At 42.1% G+C, this 18,798-nt stretch overlaps 1 protein-coding gene across 4 annotated transcripts in view; it reads right to left on the bottom strand.

Moving 5' to 3' along the window:
* ST6GAL2 (ST6 beta-galactoside alpha-2,6-sialyltransferase 2) overlaps positions 1-18,798 on the bottom strand; it is a 256,017-nt gene that overhangs the window by 13,651 nt on the left and 223,568 nt on the right. For 3 of the 4 annotated variants that reach the window (XM_039535105.1, XM_039535116.1, XM_039535127.1), the window contains 4 exons: positions 12,749-13,751; positions 8,847-8,944; positions 6,203-6,304; positions 4,870-5,044 (listed from right to left, as the gene is read on the bottom strand). In XM_039535105.1, the coding sequence (XP_039391039.1) occupies positions 4,870-5,044; positions 6,203-6,304; positions 8,847-8,944; positions 12,749-13,694 (1,321 nt within the window). In that variant the 5' untranslated portion in view covers positions 13,695-13,751. Of the gene's footprint in view, positions 1-162; positions 615-4,869; positions 5,045-6,202; positions 6,305-8,846; positions 8,945-12,748; positions 13,752-18,798 lie in introns of those variants that run through there. The other variant, XM_039535135.1, reaches the window with a different exon arrangement.

Below are 18,798 nucleotides of genomic sequence, written 5' to 3'. Positions count from 1 at the left end.
AAACTGGATGCTGTCCCAACAACTATCTTTAGCACACAAGGGTGAGACCACAGAAAGGCAAATGTCTCTTGTAAAGTGGCTTAACACTATATATATTATAGTAGTGCTTCAATTAGTTAAAAAAGCAGTGGTATTCATTCCAAAGATCGCCTCCCTCCCTCACAAACACCATAATGAAGCTCCCCACCCCTCATCTGTTCAGTGCCCTTTCTGCTACTGGCGAGGATACAATTGTGTGCTGTAAATGAAACACACCATTTTTCTAAACAAGGTGTGTGTTCTTACTTTGTCTGTACTTCCATTTGCTTATTCCTCTTTTGTTATCTTTCCATTTACTCATTCCTCTTCTTCCCTCTCACTCTTTTTCATTCCTGCTGTTTTTTCTCTCTCTAGTGATGCACCTTTGTCATAGTGTTGTGCCGTCTCAAGCCAAAACTGGCACCTCTGTCTGCTTGCATGTTGTTGTAGGTGTCACGCTCTACATTCTCTCTCTCTTTTGCTCTCTCTTTAGTGTCTCACTTTTCACTCAGAATAGCTTCATCTTTTGTGGTTCTTATAATGTGCAGTATCCAATGAATGCAACTTTCATCCCAGCAATATGTCTCATTGCATGGCTGAAAATTAAAAGACACTGCTGGAGTGGTGCTGAAATCATGTTTTGTTATATTATCATGATAAAACAAAATATTGGATAGCTGTTCATTTAGTGAGTACCATCTATCTCAATGAGGCAAAGGGGTGTGTAATTTCCTAATTTTTATTTAAAAAAATGGAAAAAAATCAGAATTTTCACCATGTAGCATCATAGCCACACCCACATGCTCATCAGCAGAGTTGGAACCTTCAGATCCATCACACAGACCTTTACCATTTGAGTTCACAGAATAAATGATAGCAATAGTAGGTTATTGTCATCTATGTGGACCAGCTCTAGAACAGGATGGGCTACTTGCCAGTGAGTTTCACAGAAATTTGCTGACAATACAGGAATCTTGGGTTCCATTACAGGAAGTGGTGCGGGCCAAGGGATGTGCTGGCTGCCACTTCCAGCAGCTCCCATTGGCCTGGAGCAGCGAACTGCGGCCAGTGGGCGCCGCGATCGGCCAGACCTGCGGACATGGCAGTTAAACAAACCGTCCCGGCCCGCCAGGGGCTTTCCCTACACAAGCAGCGGACTGGCTTTGAGAACCACTGCTCTACACTGCCTGGGTGCCAGCCGGGGGGGGGGAGGGGCGGTCACTGAGAGCCCAAGAGATGCAAGCTTCCAGCTCTCCATTCCAGTACCCAGAGAAGCTAAAAGTAGCCATTTACAGTTAAAATCTGACTTTAGCCCAGTACCCCTGGGATGTGGCATGCAGAGTCTGGTCAGCACTGGGAGCTGGGAGCGGCTTGAACATGCTCAGTGAGGACAGAATCTTTGGTGATATTAACTGTTAAGTTCTAGAAAGTCCCTGCTGAGCATGTGCAAACTGTGATTTTTTTCAAAAGGCTTATAACCTGGCCAAGTTTGGGCAAATTTTCATGAGGACAGTAAAGCCCTGACACAAAGGCCACTCCTCTGCCAAATTTCAAATCCCTGCTCCACAACATGGGAGTGCTAGAACATTTCCAAAGGAAAGGTTACCAGAATTTTTGTTTAATGTAAAAAAAGGAAAGTATTTTCTACTAGCCTTGTTGTCAGAAATAGCTGAACAGTTTTGGCTGAAGTTTTCCAAAACAATTTAGCCTGTCATGGAAAATTTCAGCCCAGATCGTTTAAATTTAGCAAAGTTATCAACATCTGAAAACAGAGCTTTATTATGGGAAGTGTTGGGCAACCTTAATACGAGGCAGTGGTACAAGGAAGGCTGCAGAGCTCCTGAGGGCTCCATACCATGGATGTACTTTTACCCAGGTCTGGGCTCAGAGTATGCACCCTTTGCAACGTATGAAATATGGACAATACAGAGCAAGTTGTTATCTCACTAGTAACGTCACTAAAGATTTGCTATCCTGACTATTGTGCTAGGAAGGTTTTCAAGCACGGAGAGCTCAGCTGGCAAAAGGGCCACTTAGCAACCTTAACAATATGTGGGTGGGTCTATCCTTCTGTACAGCGTGGTCAGCTGGAATTTCTCTCTCTGCATTCCCGGACTATTTTCAGTTGTATGCCCCTTTCTCAGTATACAATAAATAGCTGGAAACTTGGTGAATCACCCGCAATGGGAGAATATCCAGAACATACGTGTTAAACAGGAGAGTGACATTCCCCCATTCCTTTGTTTAGTTGGGTACAGATTCTTATAACCATGTTAAGCAATACTTTGTTCCAGAAGTAATCCCAAGGACTTCAATAGGACTACGATGAGTTAACATACTAAACAACGTGAGTATGGATGGCAGAATCTGTCCCTTTAGGAGAATATATAAGTGACAAGGGCTATGCATCTGTTTTAATTGTAGGGCTGCAAATCTTGATTTAGAAAAAAAGTCATTCTAATAAACTGATTTTATGCATGCTTATTTTGGTTCAAGTGCAGACGTAGATTAAAAGGAAATAGGTCCTTCTACCTGTGGAAATTCATACGTGCATTTTAGGCTACTATAAACAACTGGATCTTTCTTAATTTGATGTTTTCATGCTAATAATGAGATTGTGCTAAGATAGTATGGGCATTTAATAAATCATTTCCTAGATATCATCTTTAAAATAAGTTACTGTAATATTTTATGACAACTTCCATTTGTCTAGACCCTCTATTCAATCTGAATTATATTTGCTAGGGATATTCATCCCTAAATATGCTAATTTTTTAGATTTGCAAACAAACAAGCAGTACCATGCAATTTAGATTACATGGCTATAATACAGTCCCTCTCATTTGTGTCTGTCAGCTTCAGTTCCAAACAGATATTTGCCACCTGAGTTGCTGATAGATATCCAATTTGAACACTAACATGTCCCATCAAATTTCTGCCAAATTGAATTACATTATTTGTGCATTATCTTATCATTTACGTCTACCTCTGACAATACACAGTTGCTGTAGTATGCTCTCTTTCAGTTTAAACGACATTACATGTGCGCTGTATAGATATATATTCAATATGCTCTTAAATGTGAAATATCGATTCTGACGAGCCTTCAAATGCACCTAACGCTATAGTAGCTAGATGCCAAATAAGGCAATTAAGGCTCACAGTTGGTTTGTCCAATTATCTATCTTAGCGTTTTATACTGCTGTCCAGAATGCGCTCCGTGTAACAGCAACAGCAAAAGCAATGTCCCTAGTTAATTTCATGGAGTCTGGCACATCTCTCTTTTTGAGATAACGATGGTGGTGTGGGGTCTTTTTAAGGCTGATTTGTTTCCGAGTGCATTTCTGATTTGGGTTTTGGGGGGCTTTTGTTTTTTGTGGGGGGATTTTGTGGGGGGCAGGGGTGGAACTTTTTAATGTTTAAAAAAAAAACCAAGATGGAACTTTTTAATGTTTAAAAAAAATGGTATTTTCTGCTAGCCTGGTTCTCAGAAATAGCCTAACAGTTTTGGCTGAAGTTTTCCACAACAGTTTAGCCTGTCATGGAAAATGTCTCAGTGTTGTCTTTCTTACAGCGCAAAGGACTTTTCAGAGAGGAAGTTGTTTCAGCATTCCTAAAGACAGATTCTGGATTGACAACTGGACTCTTCCTCTTCACCATTCCCAGGTTCAGCAGCTGTTATTTTATTTTATTAAAACGTTTTCATTATTCTAGGAAAGATTTTGCTGAACGGTGAGCTTTGAGCAATGCCCTGATATCATTCCCAGAATTCTTTGGCTCCAGCTTCCAAATATCTAACGCTGGGAACTGGCAGCTTCAACATTCCTGATGAACACTGCTCTTCTGATGGATAATGACTGGACAGGTGATCTGGTGCAGCTGGATCCTATCCCACAGAAAGCCTAAAAACTTTCACTAAGACCTTGAATTGGCTCTGGAATCCAATGGGAAGCCACCAGAGGATGCAGAGCACTGGGGAGACGCGGCTTTTCCTGCTTGTTATTCTAGCTCAAGCATCCAGTAATCTTTGTGAGTTACCTCGGTATTTTCTGACTGTGATAAACACATAGACCACTATGGTTAGATCCTCGTCTGAGGGGGGAAAGGTAAAGTCTCAGACCAGAGGTGGAAGGCAGCCCTTGTTGCACTGTTGCTACCTGTGTATCCACTAGCAGTGATGAATCCAGTAAGATCTTGAGACTTCAGAATGCGTTGCTTACATGTATCCCTATATGTTAGTGATAAGCATCTACCAGGCACTGACAGTCACACAACAGGAAATGTGACCTCCGGGCCAAGTCATCCCTTCTTCAGGGAAATATTATGGAAGGGCCAAGAAACCGAGTTGGAATTCTGTGCCTCCTACTGTTAAAGGAGGGTGACATGCACTAGCTACTCTGAGGCTGGAACAGTACTATGGAGCCCTGCCTGGGCAGGAACACTCCTCCTCCCCTGTCGTTTGCGGAAGAAGCATGTGGCTTGACTGGTTGGGTAAAGATTTTAAAACTTTACAATGGACAGTAATAGCACAAAAGCATTGCATCTATCACTTGTGGTGGATTTTAGTGGTAAGTAAAAGTAATAGTTTTGTTTCATACAAACTCCCCAGATATCTCACTGAAAAAGTCCATACACTTGAGCATTTCGTAAACTAGTGATTTAAGGGTCAAGAATCCATAACATTCACGGTAAGTCACTCTGTTATTTTATACTATGTTTCCCATGCTGTGTATTTTAAATGGTCATTGTCACTACACTAGCTCAATAAATAATGCATGAAAACAGGCCTGAGTATCTATTTAACCATTATTTAGATAACATGTCTTTTAGGGCATTGCTAGATACACCTACCAATGAAACCTGATGAAGGTGGGTTGGGCTGTATCTTCTCTTTAGTGTTCTCCTGAATGATGTCCCAGAGCTGCCATATAAACTTGGGATGGAGAATGTAAAATGGCTGGTTTGGATTCTTCCTGCGATGCTGCACGTAAGGTGTGAACAGGTTATAGTCTGGCTTCTTATACCACTGGGGGGTGGAGGGAAAACAACCAAAAGTGAGAAACTGATCAGTCCTAGGGTGCTGCTCAATACACACTAAACAGTATATAAAATACAACACCAGCAGCTCTGTGTTGGCACTGAAGTACGAAAGCATAGGCAGCAAGCCGGCCTGGGTTGCTGGACATTTTCTTAGTGAGCCAGTCCCGAACTTGGGCTGCTCTGCTCCCTCCTCCATGCGTGTGCTCCCAATATGCAATTCACTCCAGTGCATAGAACCAACACAAGGCCTATGCACCATTCACAGACCCACGTTAAGTAATTAATTAGGGGTTAAATAGGCTTAGTGCAGGACATTGGCACTGGGGTGAATTTCATTGCAAAACACCACCAGCTGCAGCAGCTCCTGGAGGAGGCAGAAAGCACCCTGTCAGCTGCACTAAAAGGGGTTCACCTGAGGAAACAGGCACATTTATCTCCAGCTGCAGAGTGCTCAGCTCTATTGCTTCCCTGGGCTCCCATTGCTAATAGCTTCCTTTTCTACAGAGCCCCTCCAAGTGACTGCAAGATGGATTTTTTGGAGGGTGATGGTGACTGGAAACAAAGGGGTTTGGGGGAGGAGGGCACCAGCAAATTAATTTGGAAGCCTGGGGACTTGTGAATAAATATATGTTGTGGTGTGCTCGAGGGTCAATGGATTTGGAAGAGACTAGGGAAGAGTATTATGTATTTTTATTTAAGTGTAGGATGTTTGTGGTGGGACATACGGGAAAATGAAAATACAGATGTGATTATCTACCTTCGCTCATGCCCCTCCACAAAAATCCAGCACTTTCCCTACCTACCGCACACAGCAATTTCTCCCATATTTATAATCTAACTCTCATTTTTAAATACCCAAAACAGTAAGACCTCACCCCAACTCCCTACCAATCCATCTGTCCTCGGTATCTCTTAAAATAAGTAGTCTGCTCAGGTAGAAGTGAGGGCCATTCAGAAGACTTTGCCCAGTGAATATATCTCTCCATATGGAAATGGTGTGCTGTACTTACAAGTACCACATTAAAATCTTGAGATCATTAAACTGACTGGTAGCTATGGGCTGTAGAATCAAACTATTCATTGCAGGTAACTTTGTCCACTGTTTTCAGCTGGTTGGGAGGAAATGAGCAAACTGAGGACTTACCACATTCAGATTTGCAGAGTAAGGAGCAGGATCCCAGGCCACTAAAATAACATCTTTATATAATGAGCTGTCAATGAAGTGATGGTTTGGATTGGTGAGAATCTGCAAACAAACACACACACATACACACACAAATGTTTTCAATGAAACCTGAGCAGTGTGAATCCTCTCTCTACAAAAGAACATGCAAAGAGTAGCACTAGTAAATGCAAATGTGTACCAGAGTAAAGTCCGGGGACTCTATGAACATCAAGCTTTTTGAAACATGGCACATCAGTGGCAACACAGATACACATCCATGCTTTTGTTGGATGCTCAACAAGCCAACAAAAATGGTGGCGGAGTCGGAAAAAGGGGGGTGATCATCAACCTTTTCTTGCTAAGGCTAAATGCAAGGGGTTTTTTAAACACGTAAAAAGACCTGAGCCCAAAGGAAGTACAAAAAGAATAATCAACTTCCCCAAGGGCTTCTCATCCCCCTCCACAGCTTCAGATGCTCCTAGTTGTCTGGTGGCCCTGTGGACACACATAGCATCTGTACAGGTGGTGTGTGTCCAGAAAATAGTCAGAGTTCCTCTCTGAAATAAAAGCTTCCCTCAGCCACTTGTGTTACTTGAACTTTCAGTGAACTTTTATCAATTTTACATGTTAAGAGTTTAACCATAAGCAGCACTCATGCTTGTGTGAAGATTCTGTTCACTGAATTACAAATGTGTCCACAGTAGATCACCAGTAAGTAACATGTTACGGGTCCACCCAGAAGCCCACCAGTTGTGTGTGGACACAGCTATGTATTTCAGAAATTTAAAATTAAAGTATTACTAGCCCAAACTGCACATCGGAACCTTTTCTTGGGGAGCCAGCAACTTTCACAGGAGGGCTGTGACTCCAGGATCCTACTTTGGTGTTCTGTTGCTTTTCAGCTTAAATAAAAGAGATCCCTCAATGAAAGTAGTTCCAAAATGGAAAATTCAACCCTTCAGAGTAAAAGACCCATCTGCTTTGATAGGAGCAAAATAATTCCATTTTTGCAATAGCAGAAATACAACTCAGATCCACTGCTGTCATCTGCCTTTCAGCCTTTCTGGCATCCAACGAAGTGGGTATTCACCCACAAAAGCTCATGCTGCAAAACGTCTGTTAGTCTATAAGGTGCCACAGGATTCTTTGCTGCATCTGCCTTTCTGTTTCTCTCCAATATATCTTCTCCCTAATTCTTCTAGCCCACTGTGGCTTTTCTTTCATTCCTCCTGGCCCATCCTTTCACTGAGCTGCTATTCCTTTGGCTCCTAACCAGATCTTGCTGATCCCTGGGTCATCCAAACCCAGGGAGGATTCGGAAGAAAGACCTCAACAGTAATTAAAACAGCATTAATTTGGCTCTAGCTGTTTTATTAATCTACATTCCAGAGAAATGAATTCAAAACTAATTGTCATTTCCCTTTAGATTTCAATGAGCCATATTTCCTTGAGAAAAATAATTTTGTTGCCATAGCAGTATTTTCCCTACCACAAACTTTGAACTTAGGTGACTTTTCATCAGCTTTCTACAAGACCAGAAGAACCAGTCCAAACCACCACAGTATCCCTAACCTCCCATTTCTGTGGGCAGTGGTTTTTTTTAAATAATGTGAGCTCTTGTCTTCAGAGTATAAGCTTGTTAAGGCAGCGATCATGTCTTCTTTTAAGTTTGCTCAGCACCTATCACACTGGGGGCACTGCCAAAAACAAATAGTTAAGAAAAGGAATAATTTAACAATAATGCTACTAAATTGAGTTATGCAAGGTCTGTTATGACACAATTTTGAAAATGCAATAATAATAATTAGAATTTATATAGCATGTTTTATGTTCAAAACACTGTAAGGGCATTAACTAATTAAATCCTCACAATCCCCAGATGGGGAAACTGAAAGGAGAAAATGAAGTGGTTTGTCCAAGGCCAGAGCTTAGCAAATCGGTTTTAGCAGTTTTTGAAAACTGAAAAAAATACTTCAACCACAAGATGTCACTATAGCTCAACAAATGTTAACATCTGTCAAAGAAAACTTTTTTTTCCTGGTTAGTTGAGGAAGTTCAGCTCAGATGCATTGTCTAGTTTTCACTGAGGTTTCTGTATTTTGTATACATTTCCAACTGGATTTAGAAAGAGGTGGAGTGACTTGGCCTACCTAGGTCATGCTCCAAGACAGCTAGCTCCCAGGAAAAGGTGGGGTGGGGGTTGTAATGGAAGATAGGGGAGTTCCAATATCCATGCTCCTACGGGATCACAGGGACCCAGAAGCAGTATGGAGGTACAAATCCTCTGCAGTGATGACTCTGGCCTTAAGCAGATACCTTGAGATCTGCAGGCTTCATCCAAAACTTTGCAAACCCATCCTCGATATCTTTGTCTCAGGGGAACTCTGTGATTCCAGACCCCTCAAGTTTCCTGGCACTATGCAAGAATATCCCGTAGGGGAGAACTGACCTTGAATGTTTCATCAGCTCTACATCATGGTTATGTCATTGGTGTGAATCACTAGTTGCTTACCAGATTATCCAACCATCTTTGTCCTTAAAATGTTTGATTTCTAAGATGTTAATTAAGCAATATTATATTGTATAGAAATAATAAACACATGAGTTCCCAAAAGATTCTGACCTGGGAGTTAATGATGCGCACGGTCGTTTTATTTCCAACATCTTTTTCATAGCCACGTGTAGGAGCAGAATTAAATCTCAGAACTGCATCATGAGAATCTAAGGGCACAAAAGGGCTACATTGATATATTTCTTAGTAAGATAAAACAATCTGATTTCAAGGAAAATGGATTTGTAAATTTTCCTAATCCTGGTACTATATTCAGAGGATAAATATTCCACCATGAGGCAAAGCCCAAATCCTCTTTATCTGCCATATGTTACTACAATTGTTCAAATCCACTGGAAAAATTCAGAACAATCCAATACTAATTTAACTTGCAACACATATTAAGTGTAGTTGCAGCCATGTCATACCTCACCCACCTTGTCTCTTGCAGTGTATACAGATTTACCCTAATTGGATAAAATTAGAATGGAAAGTTTATTAGTCCACACAATTTTGCATATTATTTCTACTGCGGTATATTAAAAAAAATACTTCATGCAAAGATGCATTAAACTAGGTCAGTATGCACTTATGTAATGATCATCACTGCTTAGATACAGAGGTCTATAATAGGCTTATATTTTATAAAGCAGAATTCTGTCTCCCAAACCTGCAAATCCAACCTCATCCCCCAAATCAGTGCAGTTCTTGTGGAATCTGTGGGTGGGCAGAGCTGTCAGCACACAGGCCCTATTCCTCCAAAGCAACTTTAGGGCCCTCTGGCTTCCCGGCAGCTGGGCTCCAATTGAGCTGCACTGCTAGGGCTTTCTACAAACTGGAGTTGTGCAATTAGGAAGAGAAGCTCTGTTTAACAGACAACTGACTTTGGCCCCAATTCAGCAAAGTGGTCAACCATATGCTTATCTTTAAGCACATGCTTAAATCCTATTGACTTCAGCTTAAGCACTTTGCTGGATTGAAGCTTCCATCAGTATTGTCTTTGTGAGCATTCCCTACTGCTTATGTAGATTTCAGAAGAGGTTGGAAGGGGTGCAGAGGAACGATGAGAAAGGGGGTCAGTGAGAATGGCACCCCCACTACAGACAGTACTCTCCTGCTTTCACACCTGGCCCTGGGAGCTACACAAGTTTTCTCCCTTCTGCCTATGTAGAGGATCGTCTAGGCCAAAGTATGCTACCCACCTCATCTCGTGATGGTTTAACAGATGAGTACAATGAGTTACTATAACAGTTATTAATTTAACTATATTTAAAATGCACCCATTTATAGCTCTGGGCACAGCCACAAAATCATTCAACATGGAGCCCAGCATTCACTTTGGTAATAAAAAAAAAATTATTATTACTTTGCATACTACGCTGGTCACACCCACATTAACTCTCCTCTCTTCACCCCGGCCCTCTGCCTGGAAAAATAGTAGAGAGCTACTGCAATGCAGTGCAACCTGCAGATCAACACATCCCAACTCTGAGGTCAACGGAACTACTTGTGTGAATGTGAGATTCGGGACTGAGCCGTAAAGGCCTGAATCTGCAAGGTGCTGAGCACTCCAGCTCCTTCTGGTACCAAGCAGGGAGGGGAGGCTTCTTGTACATCTCTGTGCACCGTGCAACGGCCTCACAAATTCTGGCTCTAAAGATTTTGGCCCCTTCCACCTAAACATGAGTGGCCTGATTTTTTTCCCCAAAAGCGTCAATGGGAGCTGCAGGCTCAGCACCTCTGAAAATTAAGCCCCTTGCATTCAGGTGCCTAAATATGGGATTTTAGGACCCTAACTTTAGGTGTCCAGGTTTGAAAGTTTTTACCACAATCTTGTGACCAAGGGGAGTTATACAGTTCACTGTGTGCTTGTTAACACAATTAAGCACAGCGTCTTAAAACTTCCAACACCTATTAGTGCTGGCTTTTATATCACGTGTAAAAACCTTTTCTTTTAAAAGAAAAGTAAACTGGGGTGCAGTTTAACACTTATATTAGCTGCTTTTAAGAGGAGTGATTTTAAAGCTGGTGAAGTATTTTGAGGTATCCAGGATAAAGCTATAAAATGACCAATTACTGTTCACATGTTAAGGGGAAAATAAAACCTCCCCCTGACTTCACAACAGAACGTGATGCTGCCAAAACAGTTGTGCTTGCCATTAAATAACATGATCTACAATTAAAGTGTTTACAGTTGCAACATCTATTTTCTTTCAAAAACAGCTATGATGAGAGTCCAAAAAGCAAAGATCAAATTAAAGTCTGTGCCAGCATTTCTAATAGGAACACAGAAGAGGGAGCTAAAGAGCTACTAATAAAAAGTCCTTGTGATCCTCTTTTATCAATTTTTTGCTTCTGGAAAGAGATCTAGTTACAACCCTGATATGTGTATCACAAACTACGAGAAGGCACGTGCAAACCTGGAGCTGCACCCCATGTCCTTCCATCAGAAGATCTCTTCCTTTCTAGTTGGCCTCTCTTCAGGATTGAAAATCTGAGCCTGGGGAAGAAGCTTGGGGGCAGAAAGGCTGATGGCAGGGCCAGCATCACCATTCCACCACACGCTATGCGTGCAGCATGCTATATCCCACACCCTGACTCCAATGGAGCATTTCCAAATAGCTAGAGTGGGCATTAGAGCCAGTGCAGCAGAACAGGGGCTTTGCATGGGTGGCTCTAGCATTCAGCAGATCCCCAAAGATGTACAGGTTCTGTCACCAAGCACTCCGCTAAGCCCTGACTACCTGACAGAAAGTTCTGGAGGGGGCTTCTGAGAGAAACCTTAATTTTCATTTCCCTCTTCCTTTCCCACAGGCTTTTCCGATGGAGAGTTTGAAATGTTTGACGAAGGCCTTATTAATGGTGGCATTTCAAACCTGTAACTTTTACTAGGACTCTTCCATTTAGGAGACACACATCAGGTGAACATTCCCAATTAAACTGAAGGCTCCACAAGAATATGGAGTGAGTGGCATGAGGCTGCCATGACCAGAATAGTTATGAGGGAATGCTTAGTACCATGGAGTCAAATGGGCACTGAAGGCACCACAATGTCAGGGTGACCACACTGAAAATAGCTGTGCTGGTTTGAGACTCTGACACTAAAGGATTTTGCTTCATTTCAGTGACAGCACACAGTGAGAGGAAGGAATTGTTGAGCTATTTCACCTCAGAGATTTCTAAATCAGTGGGACTTCTCATGAAATTGGGGGTTACTCAGTTTTGATTTTAGCTGCAGGCTGGCAGGGCACTTGTGCTGTGCTGGAAGCCCATTAGAGTAGTTTGATAATGACAGCGATTCTAATAGATCACAGAGATTTAAGGGAAACGCATGGCAAAGAGACAGAGCAGGAAGATGAGGCAGGTATGAGGATGAGAAATCCTGGATGATGGGAGGAATTACTAGTGTACATCCAAGGATTTCTACGGAATGTTGGGACAGATAATTCTTGGTGCTCCAGAAGCAAATGGAGGAAATGTGATGCATATATTTCTTCCTTCTCTTGATCCTTTTAACATACTATGATTGTGTCACATCAGTAAAGAAATCCTAAGACAACAAAAAAACGAAAGCTTTTCCTTACACTGTACTAATGTATAGACAGAAATACAATGAAGGTTTTAAAAATGAAAGCCTGAGAATAAAACTAACCTGTTAAGGAAGTAAACATGCATCACACCAATATGTAAAACTGTCATGGTTCTATTAAACTCAATTCATTCTTTGTGCCCCAAACCAAATAAAATAAATAAAAGGATGTCACCCTCTTAAAATGAATAACTACCATGGGCCTGATTTTCTCTCAGTTATACTGGTGTCATACAGGAGAACTCCACTGAAGTCTATGGAGCTATATGGATGTAAAGCTGGGGAGAGAGAAGAATAAGGATCATCAGGCTTATCCCTGAAAAAGGATGGACCCTTTGATAGATGAACACACACATACTAATGAGTGAGAAGCATTTTCACCCACCTATTTCATCCCCTAGAGAAGAGTTCAGTATTGCACCAGCAGACATAACTACGGCACAGCTTCCGAAGCCATGTGGATACAGTCTGCCCAGTGGAATTTGAGGAACGTGCTTTTCCCATCCAAGAGCTGAAAAGGGGGCCTCCTTGCCATCTATTGTTTTCACATGCACCCTGTCCTTGAGCTCACAGATGAGCTGGTCTCCTGTCAGTCTGGAGTTTCGTTTCCCTTTGAACCGCACCCCATGCTTGTTGGTGTTGAGATAGTCTTTCATAGCTTTCTGCAGGCGAGGGTTCAGCATCTTGGAGGAGACATCCCCTTTCCAAAGCCTATAAAGGAAGGATTTTGACATTGTAGAATATAACCCATCCCAATCATCAGACTCATCAAACAGTCGGCTTCTCCTGCGTGTCGGGTTTCTTTTCTTTGTTCTTTTCTCATGGGTCCATTTTTCCTGTAAAACATTTTCCTTCTGATCATCCTCATTGGGAGAGATGAATTTCACTAGCTCTTGAATGTTGCTGTGTCGCTGAGGCTGGCCAGCAGCAAATAAATAGTTGTCATCCCCTTGATAGAAGGCATTTTTTGATTTTCTCCCTACCTGGGAAGGAAAAAACTCTTCTTCATTTTCAAAGCCATCCTCTAGATCAATCCACTTTTTAATGCTTCCGGTGCCCAATTTAAATGAATCTAAGAGATCTTCGTTAAGAAGCACCTCGTTCCTATCTATGGTTTCAGAGGATGATGGATCATGTATTGCTCCCATAATAACTCTCTGCTTGCCCTGAATGGGCAGGAGCCTCTTCGTCTCAATGTAAGAGAAGGAACTTGGAACTGGTTCAGCAGTGTTGCTATCTGTAAAATAGATGAAGATCACCAAGAAAAGGAGACCCCATGCAAATAGCCCAAACAGCATTAGTTGTTTCCATTGCTTCAAGTTAGGTTTCATGGCAATGCCTGTACCAACTCCTCTGTGCCTTGAAGTATTGGTGAAGGGGAATGAAACCTGAAAAGAATATCAAATATTAATCAAGAGCTGTTCTGAAAACAGAGAAAAAGTAGAAGTATATTAAAAAGTTCTGGGAGGAGTAGGATCAATGCATACACAGCAGCGTGGGAGTCTCAGGGGAAGAAACAAACATAGGCGCTCAGGGACACCACATAGGTGACACATTTTGGCTCCATCTGCATGGTGACAGTTGCTGGCTACAGAAGCAGTCTCTGGTGGCCAGTTTATAGAGCAACACTGGAACCTGCCTTGGAGGAGATCATTTACCTGTCGGCTTCTGCTGTACCCAATACACCAACTTGATTAAAAACAAAATTGATAATGTGCATTATGGAGAAAGTCCAGCTCCCTCCTCTCTGGCCATGGAAGGCCCTGTGCAGTCGAACCACTATGATTCTTCAGTATAAAGATCAAGGAGTTATGTAGTCAGTGCACAGGGCCTCTGCATGGTACTGAGCTTGCTGTGCACAGGGGCTAGTGAGGGGAGGCTCATAGGCAGGCTAGAATGGGGGCCTTATTCATTTACACGGGATACCTCCATTTTTATATGGTTAAATTATGCAAGGGGATGTACACACCGGCTGCAAGTTGTTCTACAAACTATTCAGCAACATATTAGCCTCAGGCTGTGCTGTGGCTAACTGTGTAACTTCAGCATGAATTTCAGATATGGATGGGTCTTACTGCAGACTCTGAGCCCAATTCTTCTCTCACATGGGTATAACTCAGAAATAACTCATGAGAAGTCAATGGCGTTACACTGGAGGAAAGCCAGCACAAGTGAGAGAAGAATTAGACCCACTACTCCCACACAAACAGAAATATGCTGCATGTAGCAATATGCTGGCGGCCCATTTGTATTTTGAAGGACAAATTTTATTTGTCAAAGAATAATATGGAGCACAGTGCAGTATGTCTATTTCAGCTGTGTCATCTCATGCTTGTACTACTACTTCTATAGCCTGATTATCCAATGTTGCACCGGTTTTACACTGATGTATCTCCACGGAAATCTTCCTCAGCTGGTATAAATTGGTGTTGCTTCATTGCACCATCTGAACCATCTGATCTGGCTCAATGGCTTTAGAACCAGTGTAGTCCAGCAGAACATCAGGTCCTTTATATGCAAAACAACTGTCTTTTTCACATCCCCCGTATGACACATTCTGTGGTATTAGTGGAAAGAACACAGTGGATTTTTGTATGCCAAGATGGGATGCCAATAGTTAGCCTGTTTCTAAAAGATAGAACTGATGGGACAAGCCGCTAAATATACAGTTCAAGGATAGTAACAGACTTTTTAAAAAAAACAAACAGGTATAGACTTGGAAATTTGCACTTTACCCACAACGCTGGGATTGTGGAGGAGTTTTAGGGACAAAATCCAGGAAAAATGAAGTAAAATCTGAGTGACAGGACTTTACTCCAAGAAAGATACACTGCAGGGCTGATGGCTCCTCACAGACATTGGGACGTTCTTTACCACTCAGCTGACCAGCAACAGAAGAGCATATTATGGCAGGGTGGGGCAGAGGATCAGCCCATACATCCAGACACACCTGGGGAGGATGCAGTAATGCAAGTGGGGCTTTGCAGATGCTAAGACCTAGGGGTGCCAATCACCCAACTTAACTGTCAGTAAAGCTATTTCCTATTTTTCTAGTCTAGGCAAAGCCTCCAGCAGCAGAAGAGCAGCTGACTTGGGGCCTTACAAATGTCCAAATAGAGGCACAATATCACAGTGTCACAGCTGAGTGGCCAAGTTTCACTGCAAACAAACTTACTTCTACGGACGAAATTCATCAGTGTAACAGTGAACACATAATTCCCATGCTCCACATACATTCAGCTTGGGTTATACAAAACACCTGGAAAAATACCTATTATGCAGACTGACCTATTTCCTTCCCCCCACTCTGTCCGTGCAAGACGAGTCTCCTCAGTATGTTCATGAGTGCTGTTTCCAGTTTTAAAAGACTCAAGGCTATTTCTGTCAGGAGACTGCTTACAGTATGATTGTTGTGTAACTTAGATCTGCACTGAAGTTATTCTAACCGGCCCACTCAGTGTTCAAATGATTTGCATTTGTTAATCAGCATTCTTCGCCTGTCTGAACCACTCTCATCCCTTTTTATCATTTTCCCTGCTGGTTTCCATCCACCCTCCACTTTTCAACGACTGCCTTCCGGACAGCATACATGATGAGTTACCCTTTGCTCACTCAGGTGTTCCTCTAGCTGAGTATACATTTCATGTTTGCAGTGTTGGTCCCAGAATATTAGAGAGAGAAATGGTTGGTGAGATAATGTCTTTTATTGGTCCAACCTTGGTGAAAGAGACAAGCTTTAAGGCATATCCAGAGCTTTTCTTTCAGTCTGGGAGCTCTGTTTAAGGTCAAACATTTGTCTCACCAGCGGAAATTGGTCCAATAAAAGATACTACCTCACCCACCTTTTGTCTCATATAAGTTTCACAAAGGAAGCATCTTTCACAACCTTACTAACAGTCCAATTTACAGAGGCTTAAGTCACTGAGGAAGAGGGCACTAACATTTTCCACTGATTTGTGAAACACATCTATTTAAAAATAATCCAGCATGAAATCGTACATATTTCTAATTTTCACAACATTTTATTACCAGGAGACTGTAACAGGCAGAACAGGTTTAGTATGTGTTGGCTTGTTTGTTTTTTGTCACGTAATGAATTTTTTTTTCTCCAAAAAAGCAAAGTATTTACACTGCTCTATAGTTGTTAACAATGCAATCAGAAGTAGTGACACATCAAGATTAAATCAGAAAACTTAGTAAAACATTAAACATTAGTAAATTTAGTAAACTTAGTAAAACATTAAACAACCTCTGGATGTATAAGATCCTTTGCAAAGTTTTTATCTCATGGAGCAGGAGGTGGGGCCAGGCCACAAACATGAAGGATACCCAGGGATCTCCTGGACACCTGGGCCATCCAGGTGAGCCTCTGTGCTTCTTCACCAGTTCTGGGATTCCAGTAAGACCACATATACACCTTATTCCCCCCAGTTAGCAGGGACTCCTGGCCACAGTTAAAAGGGGAGCCACACAACACGGGTAATATAGCCCCAGGGGTATCTGCAAGTCCAGAGAGCCATTAGTCTGACCTGGCCCCCTCCACCAAGCATGCAGCTACCAACTCTCCACTCCTGGCAAATCCCCTCCCATCTCAGAGATCCTGGCTTTGTGAGGTCTTAGGAAGGTAAGGAAGTAAGGCAGTGCAGATTTGTCCAGGATCCCTCCTCTCCCACACACATTTTCCACAGCAGAAGGGGTGGAACAGTCACACATGGAGAGGGTCTCTTTGTGAGCAGCTCTGAGGCACATAACTGGGCCCGAATGACATCTCTTGTTTTATTTTTGTTTCTTGAAAATCAACATGCCAATTGTTGAGAAGACAAAAATACTGCATAGGAAAGAGATGTTTAGTAAAGACAGAAAAATAACACCAAGCTCACAGTATACAAATTAATCGGACTAAGGAATCCAGTGGCTTTCTAGTACTTCTCTCTGGGCAGCTAGCTCATGATGCAAATCTCAGACTATAAAAGCAAGTCTAGGCCAGTCTCCATATCTTCTCCTTGCTCCAATAAGTTCTAAATGTGCCACCCCAAACTCACCTACCCCCTTACTTACACACAATGAGATTATTTGGATATTAAGAGGCTACCCACACTGAGCAAGGCTGGCACAATGGAGAATGTAGTTAGAAGGTAAGATAGTTTCTTCTTCAGCAAAAATAAGAGTGTCCCTTTGGCATCCCTGTAGCTCAAGATCTTATCTTGCTGCATCTCTCCTGAGTGGTGGGCATGTCTAAGCAATTAGCTGATGTCTAAGCTCCAACTCCCATCTGGAAAGTTTTTGTCTTTAGCCAGTTTGCTTGCATGAAAACCAGTTGAAACAATCTCTCAGGTCAGGGGGTCATTTATTTATTTAATAAAATACTAACAATGTATGGACAGCAAAAGGCAAAAACCATGTCTATTTTTTAAATTTCCAGAAAATGACCCTAATTCTCAACCAAAATTTTTCCAATGAAAGCATCAGTCTATGGGAGGTGTAACTTTGTTCTGCTAAGATTCAAATTACTGGTGTGCTGCCTCTCTGCTGTAACTCCCATTGTTTCCTAACAAGGGGCACTTTCAGTTTTTCTAAGCCAGACCTCCTGACTATTTATTAAAGGAGAAGAGATGGGCGAAGGAGATCCCTTTGGAACATTCCTCCCTTTCAAGGCTGCCTATTGTTAAATTAATCTGCATAGACCCCAGCAGCTAAGAGGTCAGCATGGTTCAAGTTGATGTTCTAAGTTTTGCACTGTTATGTTAAACAGGGTTTTTCTTGGCTGCAGTTTTACAAAGAGCAGGTCACCTTGGGGTTATTTGGGATACTGAATGTTAGCTGCAGGCAGACATTCCCAGGGTGCTGGAAATCAGACTAGAGTTTATTTCGTGGAACCCTCACATAGCCTGAGTAGACAGGATGTGCTTCTTTAGTCAGCTAATTCCATGGTATTAAGAAACCTCTGGCATGAGTCAAGACAGCTGGAGGCTGCATTTCTAGGGTAGAGAAACACACACACACACACACACTTTCATGAGGGAGGTGCCAAATTATTTTTAGCATTCTCACTGTAGCTGCACAGGCCTGTACAGTAGGCAGCAAAACTCACAGACCCCTGGGGATGGTGTCTGCCAAAAATATATATTGGTTTGTTTATGGCAAAGGAACTTGTCTATTGGCGCTATAATTAGGCCTTCTAATTAATGAATTGCTCTTGGACAGCTTTCTTGTTAGTATCTTTAATCATTATTTGCCAGATAAGTCAACTGTATTCAGTATTTCTTGAGGCAATGAAAAACAGTTCATTTTTGTTTCTGGAGGGTCATCTAAATAATGCAGTGCTAATGTATCTATAATGCTACTTTGTGTGCTTTGCATCAGATTGCCCCCTCCCAGGGAACACCTAAGGGGGGAAGAGAGATGGGCAGTATTACCAACCCAAGCTTTCAATAA

The sequence above is a fragment of the Mauremys reevesii genome, linkage group 1 (genome assembly GCF_016161935.1).
Source record: "Mauremys reevesii isolate NIE-2019 linkage group 1, ASM1616193v1, whole genome shotgun sequence".
Taxonomy (NCBI): Eukaryota; Metazoa; Chordata; order Testudines; family Geoemydidae; genus Mauremys; species Mauremys reevesii.
The sequence above is the reverse complement of the archived record's forward strand: the minus strand, read 5'-3'. Positions and strand labels throughout refer to the sequence as shown.